A 14,121-nucleotide genomic window follows, 5' to 3' on the forward strand; every position below is an offset into this window, starting at 1 on the left:
ACTATTCTGTTTTGACCACTGTGGCTTTATAGCAGGCTTCAAAGTCAGGCAGTGGAAGTCCTCCCACTTTGTTTTTCTTTTTTAGAATATTTTTAGCCATTCGAGGCATCTTTCCCTTCCAAATAAATTTGATGATTAGCTTTCCCAAGTCTGCAAAGTAGATTGTTGGAATTTTGATGGGAATTGCATTAAATCTATAGATCAGTTTGGGTAGAACTGACATCTTAACTACTTTTAGCCTTACTATCCATGAACCCATAACATCTCTCCATCTCTTTAGGTTGCCTTCTATTTCTTTTAGTAGAGTTATGTAATTTTCTGTGTAGAGGTCTTTAACATCCTTGTTAAGTTTATTCCTAGGTACTTAATTTTTTTAGTTGCTATTGAGAGTGGAATCTTTCTTGAGTGTCTCTTCAGTTATGTCATTTCTACTGTATTGAAACATCACTGACTTGTGTGCATTAATCTTGTATCCCACCACTTTGCTGAATTTGTTTGTTAGCTCAAGTAGGTGTGTCGGCGATTTCTCAGGGTTTTCCAAGTATAAGATGACATCATCTGCAAATAATGAGAGTTTTGCTTCTTCCTTTCCAAGTTGGATGCTGTTTATTTCTTTTTCTGGCCAAATTGCTCTGGCTAGAACTTCTAGCACACTGTTGAATAATAACGGTAACAACAGGCATCCTTGTCTTGTTCTGATCTTAGAGGGAAGGCTTTCAGTCTCTTGCCATTGAGTACTATGCTGGCTGTGAGTTTTTCATATATGCCCTTTATCATATTGAGGACGTTTCCTTCAATTCCTATCTTTTGAAGTGTTTTTATCATAAAAGGATGCTGGATTTTGTCAAATGCTTTTTCAGCATCTATTGAGATGATCATTTGATTTTTCCCTTCTGATTTGTTAATGTGTTGTATTACATTGATTGATTTTCTTATGTTGAACCATCCTTGCATGCCTGGGTTGAACCCCACTTGGTCAGGGTGTATAACTTTTCTAATGTGTCTTTGAATTCTGTTTGCAAGTATTTTGCTGAGAATGTTTGCATCTGTATTCATTAGGGAGATTGGCTTGTAGTTTTCTTTTCTTGTAGCATCTTTCTCTGGTTTGGGTATTAGAGCAATGCTGGCTTCATAAAATGAGTTAGGTAATGTTCCATTTTCTTCAAATTTTTGAAAGAGTTTAAATAGGAATGGTGTCAGTTATTTTTGGAAAGTTTGGTAGAATTCCCCTGTGAAGCCATCTGGGCCAGGGGTTTTATTTGTAGGAAGTTTTTTGATAACTGATTAGAACTCTTTACTTGTGATTGGTTTACTGAGTTCTTCTATTTCCTCTTTATTCAGTTTTTATTTTTCCCTGTTTTTTTGTTTAGCTTCATTCCATTGTGATCTGACAAGATATATTGTATGACTTCGTTTTTTTTTAAATTTATTGAGACTTGTTTTGTAACCTAACATATGGTCAATCCCAGAGAATGATCCATGTGCACTAGAGAAGAATGCACAGTCTGTTGCTGTTGAGTGAAGCGGTCTCTATATGTGTGTTAGATCTAGTTGGTTTTGAGTATCATTCATGTCTTCTATTTCCTTATTGACCTTCTGACTAGATGTTCTATCCATTATTGAAAGTGGTGTATTATAATCTACTATGAATGTATAGCTGTCTATTTTTCCCCTCAAATCTGTCAATATTTGCTTCATATATTTTGAGGCTCTCCTTTTACATATATATATAATTATTATGTCTTCTTGAATCAACCTCTTTATCAGTATATAATGACCTTCTCTGTCCCTCATAATATTTATTGACTTAAAGTATTTTATATGATCAATAGCTGCCCCAGCTCTCTTTTGGTTACTAATTACATAGTATATCTTTTCCATTCTTTCACTTTCAACCAACTTATGTCTTTGAATTTAAGGTGAGTCTCATGTAAACAGCATAAAGTTCAGTTTTTTTATTCATTCTGCAAATATCTGCCTTTTGACGAGAAAGTTTAATCCATTTACATTTAAAATAGCTACTGATAATGCAGTACTTTTCTACCATTTTGCTATTTTGTCTTCCTACATCTTATACCTTTTTTGACCCTCAATTCTTTCATTACTGCCTACTTGCATATTTGTATTGTACCATTTTGAGTCCCTTCTCATTTATTTCTGAAAATGTTTTTATGTATTTCTTTGTGGTTACCATGGAGTTAAGTTTAACACCCTTAATCCACAGCAATCATATTTGATTTGACACAAAGCTTATCTTCAATAGCATACATATACACTGTTCCTATGCCCCCTCCATCCCCCCACCTTTTTTTTGGACTTGTTCCTAATTGTATTTTTGTGCATTGTATATCCAGTACCATTGATTTATCATTACTATTAATGCATTTGCATTTTAGCCCCTTTAAGAAGTGATGGAGTTATGTAAGAAAAATACAATTATTTATAATAACCTATATGGTTACCTTTGTAAGAGATCATTTCTTTATGCTGCTTGGATCCACTGTCTAGTGTCCTTCCCATTCATCTGAGGAAGTCCCTTTTAGGGTAGCTCTCGTCGTCTATGCCTTTTAAAAGTCTTCTGTGCCCCCTACTTTTTGATACTTAAGCCTCCTCTCACCCACTCTCACCCATGGGTGGGCAGGTGACTAAAGCTATGCTGGAGTTTGATTTATTTTTCTACTCACAAGTAATTTCAAGTTGTGGTATCTCCTGTCTTGTAGCACTGTGGAAGGTGTGGGTCACATGTGGTTTTATTAACCCCTCTTGTTGGTTTTATCTGGGAAGGGTCAGTGGGGAGATTTGGAAGCAGAGAAGAGGGAGCAACCCGCTGTCATTCTCCAAACCTGGCTAGGAGTCCGTGTCCACTGTACCTTCCTCTCAGCTCTCCTGTGTGATCCCACAGCACATCTTGTCAAATCTTCAGAGGGTGCCTGCTTTTTGCTGCCTCTGCAGCCAAATCCCAAGTCAAAGCACCGTCCTTTCCCTGCTTGGGTTGTTGCCCTTCCCAGTTTCCAGTCCTGCCTTCTACACTCCCTTCTCCACACCGCAATCCAAAATGAGCACTTTCCGTACAAAGCAGACCCTGCCGCTCCCGTGGCTAAAAGCGTCCCACTGGCTTCCTGTCACCCTGCCTTGGACCAACCTTACTGGACTCAGGGTCTCACCCGGGAAACCTGGTGAGGTCCCTGACGGCGGGACAGCTTGGCTGCAGGCAGGCTGAGCGAGCTGAGCTATCTGTCACGCAGAGGGCTGCTCCTGGGGGCAGGGGTCACCCCCCATCACTTCCAGCCCGTCTTGGGTGTGGCTCTGCAGGCTCTGAGGCCAGAAAAGGCGCTCACCAAAGCCTCGGGGGGCTTGCACTCTGAAACCTTCGTGTGCTCGTGAGCTGTGGGCATCCGGGTGGGGCCCCACTGCAGCCCTGGCCTCCCCGGGAACTGGGGTGATGCCTCCCCTGCCCCCTGCCCCCGGGCCCACATGCCTCCACCTCTCCCCCAGCCGGCTGACGTGAGCCAGGCGCCTCTCGGCAACCTGGAAGACAACTAGTGTTTCCTAAGCGAGCACTGTCCTCATTTCTGCACGTTTTCTCTGGTAATTGGAAACTCCTCAGCGTCGCTGTTTGACTCCGGGTTGCTTCAGAGCTCGGTGGGATCAGAATTGTGCTCACGTGCCACACTTAGATGCCACTGTGTCTCCTCAGGAACAGTGTTCCCGTCAAATGGGGGTCACAACCGAGAGGCCCCCGAGGCCCCTTGCCCTCTCCCTGCCTCCCGACCCTGCTGCAGCTAGCAGAGAAGGCGTGGGGGGGGGGCAGGCTGACTTAATTATTTTTGACATCAGCTGTTCAAATAATTCTGATGTGACCCCCTCCCCCGGCCCTGGGGTGGCTCTGAACGAGTCCAGGCCCTGGCTCGGGGAACCGCTGGGAGCCCCTGGGCTCGGGATCTGGCCGGGCTGGGAGGTGGCCTGGGAAGGGACCTGTGTTTCTCAGGCCCGCGCCCCGGGGGCCGGGGGTGGGGCCCCAGCAGATGTCTGGATGTGGTAGCCAGGGCCTGGCGCCGGATGCTGGGAGCGAGGCCTGCAACTCATTTCCCCATTAAACATTCTGAGAACATCTGCACCAGTTTCCAAGGCTTCTCCCGCACTAATTGCTTTGATTATTGTGTGAAGTTAAGAACTGGCACATGTCCTCCATGTTGTGATGAAGGTGAAAAGATCACTCTTAATTAGATTAAAAAAATTTTTTTCTTCCTCTGTAATTTTGCCTTGAAAATCAAGGCCGTTTTTTTTTTTTGTTGTTTGCTTCATCCAAAGACCTCCAGAAACTTTCCTCTCCACCTCTCCAGAGGTTTCTTGGGAATGTCCTGTGAGCTCAGCTTTTGGAGGAGATAGTGCTTACCCCGGATTCCATTGTATATTAAAGTTTCCTGGGGCTGCTCTAGCTGGCCAGGCCCTTCCTTGGAGGCGGAAGGTCTTGGGAGACCTGGAGAGTGACTTCCTGGAGCCTGGAGCCCCGGGTGGGTTGGCGCAGCCGGGGGGGGGGGGGCCGCAGGGCTGCCCGCTTTCCACTCCTGCGTCCACTCGGGGTCGCCCCCTGTCCTGGCTCTGCTGTTCCCCGTCCTCCTCAGCGCCCCCACAGCTCAGACTCCACCCTTAGGCCTGCGGAGCTGCTTCCACTCCCCCTCTCGGGCTGGGGGTGCCGGGGCCCACCAGCCGACTGAGGGGGGCACGGAGGGTCGGCACCCTCCCGTGTCCCTCGGCCTGCGCGACGTGGCCTTTGGCTCTGTGTCATGTTGCTGTCCTGCTCACGTCTGATCTGTCCTGTGGCCCATCGCCAGATGTGCAGCTTGGCATGTTCCTGATCTCACTGCAAACACCCTCTTCCTCCCAGCACTTGTGCAGGGCAAGCCTCGTGGGGGAGCAGGAATGTGGGGAGACAGGGGCCTGCCTCACCACAGTGGCTGCTAACAACCTCCTTTCCCTGAAGTCCCCAGGCTGAGGCCTCTGGCCAGGCCCCCCACCCAAGGCCCGGTCCGGGCAAGGCAGACCCCAGTGAGCCCCCGTTTAACCCCAACTCCTCTGGAGCCTGCCCCTCTCGCTCACACCCACCCCCACATTTGTCATGCACATTCTTGGTCACAGGAGAGAACCCCAACTCCAATTCGTTGAAGCACAAAAGGGACTTTTTTTGGTGTACATCTGGACCCAGCTGTTTCAGGCCCAGCTGGACCCTGCGGCTGGGGTAACCCCCTTGTGGCCCTCCCCTCCCCGTCCTCTCCCCCCAGCCCGCCTTGCTCTCACTTTTGTCCTGCTCTCTCCAGCCTGCTCTCCTTCCCGCCCCATCGGCTGGCCCCAGGGATGGCTCTACCCTCAGGCGGCCATTGCCCAGTGGGCTCCAGGTGGTGTCAGCTGCCACCCGCCAGCTCAGCAAGCCCAGCTGAGGGGCCACCTCTCTCCCCTTAACTCTGCCAGAGCCTGGGACCAGGCCCCCCTTGGCCCCGGCCAGGGTACGAGCCACCCTTGGGCCTGCCACTGTCCCCCAAGGCCTGAGGCCAGGCCCCTGAACCCCACAGCCTGGGGTGGGGGAGGAAGGGCTCCCAGACTCGAGATGATGTTCCCAGAAGCCAGGGAGCCGGCTGCTGGGCCGGCAAAAACAACAGGTGTCCGCTGGAGCAAGGTATTTTCCTAAGCGGAACGGGGTGCCAGCTGCGAATGTACATTCCCACTGCACCCCTCGCCCTCGCTGCTGGCAGCTGTTGTGGGAACCGCTTGCATGCTTCCCGCCATGCGCCTGCCCCTCGCCTCCGAGCAACAGGCGGGTGGCGCGGCCCCTCTGAACCGGGCTGGGCAGCGAGGGTGGGTGTGGGGCCAACGGGCTGCGACGTCGGGCAGGCCCGGCTGCAGCTGTCCAGCACCCTGGGGAGGGGTCTTATCCAGGTGCAGGATCCACCAGGCTGCAGGGAAACCCCCAAGCGGGGTCAGGTTTCTTGGGGGGCCCAGGGAAGGGGCTCGTCTACCTTGGGAAGGACAGGGGCACCGTCTGGTGACGCTCGCGGGGTGAACAGGCACAGGGACCCGGCCTGTGCCAGGCCTGGAGGGCCGTGGGAAAGCGGAAGGCCAGCTCCCAGCCGAGGAAGCGGCCGGAGCCCCAAGGGGCAGCCCCACCTAAGCCCAGGCTCATCGCGGGAGGGGCCGTCTCCGGAGATCGGGTGGGGCTCTGCGGAGGGAGGGCTAGGGCTACACCCGGGAGATTAGGCCGGGTTTCCACCAGCCAAGTTGGGGAGGGCAGGGAGCAAGGGGCCTGGGAGGAGAGACAGGGAAGGTCTGGGGGGGGGGCACGAGACCCCGAGGGCAGAGGGCAGCAGGGAGGGGGCTCTAAAGCCAGGGGTCTCGTGCTGGAATCCTGCTTTTCATCTTTGTTGTCTTGGGCGTGACTCATCTAGAATCGGGGGGTTGGGGCAGCCCCCCCTTAGGGCTGGCGGAGGGTGCATGAGAGAAGGCGGGACGCGGACAGGGCAGCCGGGGTGCCCCCCAGGAAGTAAGCTGGCCTTGCCGTAAGGAGGGGCTGGAACAGATCAAGGCCGAAGCAGTGCCAGGTGCTGCCCCTGGAGGCAGAACCCGCGTGGAAGGAGGGGCTCCGTGCAGGCCGCAGGGCCCCTGACAGCTCCCACTCGGTGGAGGGGACAGAGGGGCCCGGGTTTGTCCCAGCGAGGGCAGGAGGGCAGGGGGTGGCGAGCAGGGCCCAGACACCGGAGACTTCCACGCCTCATCGTTTCCTGACTTTTGAAAGTGTCATTCAGGCTAGAAAACATGGACGTAGTACGGGCGTCCCCGGCCCCAAGCACAGTGGGCATTCTGATCCATTTCCTTTCAGTCTTTTTTCTTGCCCATATTTTAAAAAGTGAAATTAAAATCGCCCCGTCGGGAGGGAGGGCTGCTGGGAAAGGCAGGGCTGGGCCGGGTTTGGTTCCTGTTCTCTTGAGAAAGGGGGCGGCTTGGCAGCGGGTGTCCCCAGCTGTGGGAGTCGCCAGGCAGGCCGCCACGCTCGCCATCCTGGACCTCCCATTTTCCTAGAAAACAAAACTGTTTGGTTCTGCCTTGAAAATGTCGGCCTAGATTCTGGCTTGGACACTCCCAAGGCAGCCAAAGAATTAAAGCACCAGAAGCGGGGCCTCTCCCAGGACCGCGTGACTCCACTGCCACCAAGACACGGCGCTCCGGACGGCTCCGAGGAGGGCTCGGGGCTGCCGCTCGTTTTCTCACGTCCCTGGGACCCTTGCAGTGGGGGTGGAGTAGCAGTTGGGCAGGGGGACAGTGTGGGTCACTCCAGGCCCAGGAATCACCCCAAAGCCCTGTCTGAGGGGGCAGCACAGCCGCTGGGCCAGCCAGGAGCCGAGCCGCACCTCCGGCTGCCCGAATGCCCCTCACTCCCCTCCAGCTTTTTCCAGACACCCTGACCCGGTGGTGACTGCAGGTGGGAACGGGCAGGGGGCTTGTGGCCCACCCCAGCCACTGCCCTCCTGCTGGGGAGGGCGGGAGGCAGCCCCGTCTCCAGCACAGGCAGACGAGGCCGGGGGAGCAGGCAGGGCCTTTCCTTTCGACTTGGAAAAACAAACCTGCTGAAACCCTCGCCTTGCCCCTCACCACGGGGGCCCCGTGTGCCGTTCCCAGGATTAAACCAAACAGCAGACATTCCTCTCTGGCGGGTGCGGGCTCCACCCGGGCCGGGCCGCCAACTGAGGTGCACATTTTCATTTCCTACTGCACCGGGGCCGGGCCCTCCTCCGGGGTCAGGTGGCTCGTGGCCCGCGGGCCCCTGGGGACCGTCCGCGTCAGCCCGGGTGTCTGGAAGGCAGCCCTGCATTCCAGCCGCCGTTCCTTCCTTCTGCGCTAAGTGATGCAGACAGACGGATATGCATCTTTTTTTTTTTTCCTTTTCGAAAGAACATTCGTCTGGCGATCCAAATCCTGGATAGAAGTTCCAGTTCTGTCACTTGACAGCTCCATGACATAACCCAGAACAGACTGTCTCAAATCTTGAAAATGGGGCGGTGACATGCTGTCCGCCAGGCCCCAGACCCAGGCCTCGGGGCCGGAGGTGCCTTTCCCGTGCCTTTTTGGGGGCTTAGAGCACCCCGACAGGCTGCCCCGTTTCCCTGGGAGCCCTCCTCCCGGGGTGGCTAAGTCACGTCTGTGTGGTTTCCTGCTGGGAGCCTGCCCCTCGCCCCTACCAGTGAGCACTCCCTGGGAGTTTGGCTCCAGTTCTCGGGTGGGCACTCCAGGGCACCCCTCTTCCCACGTCTGCTGGGCCCCCCGGTGCAGTGCCTGCTTGTCACCCGTTCACTGGGGCCGTTTTTCTCCATTGGTAGGAGTTCCTTGTGTTGTGCAGATCCCGGTCTCTTGCTGGGCAGCCTTTCTGCTCTCTTCGGGGTGTCATTTGATGATTGGAATGTCTTGACTCATCAAGTGAAACTACCCAGGCTTTCCCTTTCCGATTTGGGCTTACGGTAGAAAACCCCGTCCTCGCCTGGAGGCTTGGGGACCTCCTTCTCCATCAGCCACAGAGCTGGGCAATCGCGATTCTCACCCTTGGGCCTCTAGTCCCCTGGGATGCCGAGAACGAACCTTCAGTGCATGGGGTGAGGCCGGGGTCGGACCCGACGTTCTTCCCAATCAGAGCTCCAGTCACCCTGGAATGTTGTAGGGGTCCCTCCTGACCCAGGCTGTGCACCCCCTCTGGTGCACAGCAGGAGGCCACATGTGGGGGCCGTTTCTGGGCGCCCAGGCCCGTCCTGCCGTCTGTCTGTCTCCCTGCATCACATCACTTGGGAACGGGCGTGGACATCCGACAGAGCGGCTGCTCCCAGCCTGCTCTCCTGCGCGCACCCGCTCTATTCTTGGCTCTTGGCACCAACAGGTCAATTTCAGAATCGGCCTGTCGAGGTTCTCACAGCCTGGCGCGGTAAATAAGATCAAGGGAGAATCCAAACAACTTCTCCATTTATTTATCTTCTTTAACGTCTCCCACAAAGTTCTAGAACTTTCTCCATAGAGGTCTTGCATATCCTTGAGTGGATACTCGAGGGCTTTTTGTACTATCATATAGTTGTTAGTTTTAGCTTTTTATTCTGAAATAATTTTGGATTTACCTGAGATGGGACCGAGAGCCCCTGTACTCTGCCCCAGCATCCCTTGACATTGACGTTGTACGCAGCCACGGTGCATCCACCAAAACGAAGACCACAAAACGAATCAACCACAGGACGGCTCAGGGTGCTTCCGGGGCGGGTGCCAGCCTCCCAGTGAGGTCCTCCGTCCGTCCCAGGCCCCCGTCACCTGTGGCCAGCAGCTGCCCCCATCTCCTCTGACTGCTGCTCTACCCGCATGTTCTCCACAACCATGACCCTTCGGAGGAGTCCTGGTTGGGTAACTTGCCAAACGTCCTCCACTTAGGACTTGTCATGTCTCATGACCAGGCCAGGGTCACAGATTTGGGGAAGATGACCGCAGAGGTGGGGCGCTCCCCTCGCTGCCTCCTCGTGTCGGTACCTGGTGTCCACACCCTCTATCGAGTGGACGGTGATCGGGACTGCCCGGCCTCTCCGCTGACTCCCCAGCTCCCGCCAGCAGGGCCAGCCCCATGTCCAGCCCCGGCTCAGGGAAGGGGAGAATATCAAAGAATTTGTGAACGTATGTTAAAACCACCACAATAATTAATAAACACTGGGGGTGGGGGGTGCTTTGAAGTTTCCCCTGGAGGCCTGGCTCACTCCGTGGCGTCCGTCTGTGGACCTGCCCGCAGCAGTGGTTGCTGTGGGCCTCTCCCGGGGCTGTTCTATGTCCTCATTCCTTCCACACTCAGTGTTTGGAATTCTTCTCGAAGGACACATTGTCCCTTCTTCTCTGATCATCAGCTCCTTCGATCATTTATTTATATCAGTATGGACCAAGGATATTTACTTTAGCTTTTGGGCTACAATCCAATATTATCTTTATTTATTTTCTTGCTCACACAGGCCCAGCTCTGGCCGTAGGACTGGGGGCTCATTTGGGTGGGTTCCAGTGTCCTCCCAACCTGTCCCCATCCTCTTGCTTGCTTGCTCTCTCGCTCGCTCTTCACATTTCCTTTCTTTCAGGCACGAGACAATGCTTCAGGCTCACCTTGTATCTTCCCTGCCCTGGTCTCCGAATCATCCACCCATCCGGGGAGCCCCAGTTCCTTTGGTTGGGGACCGGTGTTCAGAAACAAGCCCTGGGCACTGGCAGTGTCACAGCTTCTGGTGCTCCCTGGAGGCAGAGCTGGGGTGCACGCATGCCCATCACACATCTAGAGCTACGTCTGTCTGTCCATCTGTATCTGTGTGAAGCGAAACACGAGTTCAGATAGGTGACCCAGCACCTCAGGGTTCATTCTGCACCCCCTCCCCCAACCCGGCCTGCCTATTGGTAACTTTCTTTTCGGCCAGTGGAAACCCAGCGCCTGTTACTTAAAATGCATAAACTTATTTGTTAATCCTGGTGGCCACGTAGCTCCCTGCACAAACTTGCCAACTAGAATAGTGTCGGTGACAGCACTTTGGTTCTTGTCTTGCAGTGTCTGATAAATGCTGCTTTTCCAAAGCCCTCAGACCAGCCCCTCCGCCCACGTCCTTGCAGCCACACCCCACACCGGTGGCACAATCACTGGCTGTGCCCACGCTGGGAACCTCCACCCTCCTGGTTGATGTTGTTCACACATGGCACTCAGTAAAGTTCACTCTTTGGGGTGTGCAATCCCACGGGTTTTAACCAAACCCCAGAGTCACACACACCCCATCACAGAATCATCCCCAGGATTTCCGCAGCCCTGGAAACGCCCCTGAGTGGCCCCTTGGACGTGAGCCCTCTTCTCCTCCCACAACCGCTGACAGCCACTGGTCTGTTTATTGTCCTCACAGCTGGCCTTTTCCAGAATGTCCTGCGAATGCAGCCTTTCCTGGCTCCCTGCACTTAGCAAAATGCATCTGAGAATCACCCGCACCGCCGCATGGACCGTTAGCTCCCGTCCTTGTATCGCTGGGTGGTACCCTGCTGCCGAGGCGCACCCCAGTTTGCCCGTGCACCTGTAGGAGGATGTCTCGGTTGTTTCCAGTTCGGGGCAATTGTGGGTGGAGATGCTGTAAACGTCATGGGCAGGTTTTTGTGTGAACCTGGTTTTCCGTTCCCTGGGTAAATAACCTGGGTGGAAAGCAGGGTCCACTGGGAAGAGTCCGTTTAACTTTCTAAGGAAACCCCCACTCTGCTTTCAAAAGCAGCTGCTCCATTTCCTTTTCCCACTTGTAATCGATAAGTTCCAGGTTGCTCCATAGCCTTCTGGGTGCTGGCACTGTCAGGTTTTTTATTTTTATTTTTTTATGATTTTTAGCCATCTAACAAGTATACAGTGGACTCCCGTGGTTTAAAAGAGCATTTCCCTAACGACTAATGACGTTGAATTTCCTGTCACGTGCTTATTTGCCGTTGTTTTTTTATGGGGATATTTATTTACTCAGAATACAAGTTTTCGACCAGACAGGTGATTTGCAGATATTTCTCCAAGTCTTTGGCTCGGCTTTTCTCTTAACAGCGTCTTTCACAGAGCAAAACGTTTAATTTTGATGAAGTCCAGTTTACCATTTTTCTCCTATGAGTCGACCTCTTCATTTTGTATCCAAAAACTCAACACCAAACCAAGATCCCAAAGATTTTCTGTTTTCTTCAAGATATTTTATAGTTTTACATTTTACTTTAGATTTTCAGTAAGACTGTCTAGAGTACCTTTTAAAATCTTGTTTTCTGATTATTGCTAATATCCCATAATACTAAACATAAATTCTATATGTATTAAAATTTTTCCACATAACACACACACGCATACATCTGTATTATGAATAAATTTAGGAGACAGTTGTTACTTTAGGATGGAACGCTCCTTTTCTCATAAAGGAAAAAACAGACATATTACTTCAAAGCCGGAGAACGTTCTGAACAATTAAACACGCCACGTTTAAGGTCACAAGGCCGAACATCGACTGGGGAAACGCGTGACAAAGGGTCGATGTCTCTAATATGCAAGACCGGGGCGAAGGACGTGCACAGGCAGTTTCGCGAGGGAACCCGCAAGCCCGGAAGATTCTGTGTGGCGGCAGCAGCGGCGGGCACCCCCGGAGGACCGTCCGAGCCTGGGCGGGGGGAGCCGGCACCCTGGGCACGGCTGGGGGGGGCCGAGCTGCTGCAGCCTCTCGGGAACGCAGCCCCGCAGCGTCTGCTAAAACTCCCCTGGGAACCCCTCGGCCCCCGCCGGGACGCCAGGTTGGGGGAACGCGGAGGGTGGGTGCGGCAGCCAGAAGCCGTGTGGAACCCCAGCGGGCCTGAGGGTCTCCCGCATGTGGGCTGGCTAAATCAAACACCGCAGAACCAGGCTTGGGGCTGCGATGTGGCTGCTAGAGTACAGACGGGGTCTGTGTCTACGTACCTGGTGAGAAATGGGGTGAGCCACAAGTGCCTGAGAGCAGCTCCCAGGCAGCAGGGGGACCGAGGGCCTCGTGGAGAGGTGGCCTTTCTGAATCGTTGAGTTTTCTCGCTTCTTACAATAAAAACTTTAAGCAACAGGGAAACACCCTAAGCCCAGATTAAAAACCCAGAATCACTCCGTGGGGACCCAGGCATGAGGCTCTGCAGCCAGCAACTGGGGATCCTTGGGCCTCCCCGGGCACCAAAGCTGATGTGCACTGTGGCCTGAGCAAGGGGCCAGGCCAGGAGCAGCTCCCGGGAGGCCCCGTCCTGCCCACACTGCACCTTGTGGCTCCCGCCCGCGGCCACCACCGCAACCGGTCCCTGTGTGAACCCCAGCGTCCCTTCATCGTGCCCTTGACCCGAGCGTCAGATGTGAACTGGGGCAGAGGCCCAGGGCCCAGAGGGGCATCAGGACAGGTGGGTGGCCCCAAAGCGTCCTCATGGGCCACCCAGCACCCGCCCAGCCTCGGGTGCCCTGAGGCTCTGTGCTGCGCTTCTGGGCATCACCCCTTCCCCTCGCCGCCCCCGGGAGCAGTGCCCCGTCCCGCCCTAGGGGCCCGGATCTGCCCCACGGCCAGCAGAGCCAGGGCGGGAAGCCGAGCCTTGCCCAGGGACCTCACGCGTGTCCCCGCTTTCCCCACAGTGAAGAGGAGCCCGACACTGCTGGACGTGAGCCCGGCCCACTTCCTGCGGACCAACAGCTTCACCGACGACCTGGACCTGGAGGGGGAGACGCTGCTGGCCCCCATCACCCACGTCTCACAGTGAGTGGGGATGGGCTCGGGGTACCATCTGCTCACCAGGGACCTGCGCTCAGGGGCATGAGGCGAGGCCGCCAGAGCCTGGACGTGGTGCCCGGCACAGGGGGAGGCAAGTCAGGTCACTTCCCACCATGTCTGGGAACATGATCCCCTTGTTTTGACTTACGGAAAACCAGACCGATCGTTTTCCACTTGCTTTTGTGCTTCGGGTGTCTGAGAGATTGTTTTTCTCTCCTCTGCCCCCGACCCGGACTCTAAGAGACGACTTTGTTTTTGGCATTTCCCCGGGGAGCGCTGGCCAAGGCCGCGGGGACAGATGACGGGCGCTGCCTGCCAGTTGCCCTGGCCGTCCGCAGGGGCCCTTCAGGTGGAGGAAATGGCCGATTCTCCATGCCAGCCGCCTCCCCCGAGGCACAGCTGGCCTGGGAGCCCACCCGCCACCACCCCTGCCGTCCGTGCCACCAGGCCGACCCCTGGGACCAGCCATGGGGCGGTGGGGTCAGTGTGATGTCCCGGCCCGCTGAGCCACCTCCCCGAAGGGCTCGCCCTTGCTGTGTCTCCCCGCCTGTGGACCCGCGAGCCGCACTCCTGGCCCTGCCGCGACTCACTGCTGGGCTCCCCTCTCACGGAAGCTTCTCCAAGGGGCACTTTTGTCCTTTGGCTTCTCTGGGGGTCGGGGGCTGCCTGGTGACGCCTGGCCGCACCATCCGCCCGCCTCGGTCGGGCACGGCTTTCCCCGCTGTGTGCCCAGGGGCTGGCCAGATGTGGTGGCCAGGAGGGGGCCACCTCCAGGGAGGGAGGAACCTGTTCCGGGGGTGTGTGCCAGTGG

At 54.7% G+C, this 14,121-nt stretch overlaps 1 protein-coding gene across 1 annotated transcript in view; it reads left to right on the forward strand.

The window, feature by feature from the left end:
- The window catches only part of KCNQ1 (potassium voltage-gated channel subfamily Q member 1), a 277,922-nt gene that overhangs the window by 107,886 nt on the left and 155,915 nt on the right, over positions 1–14,121 (forward strand). The window contains 1 exon segment of the mRNA XM_037839412.1: positions 13,175–13,295. Coding sequence (XP_037695340.1) covers positions 13,175–13,295 — 121 coding nt within the window.

The sequence above is a fragment of the Choloepus didactylus genome, chromosome 6 (assembly GCF_015220235.1).
Source record: "Choloepus didactylus isolate mChoDid1 chromosome 6, mChoDid1.pri, whole genome shotgun sequence".
NCBI lineage: Eukaryota > Metazoa > Chordata > Mammalia > Pilosa > Megalonychidae > Choloepus > Choloepus didactylus.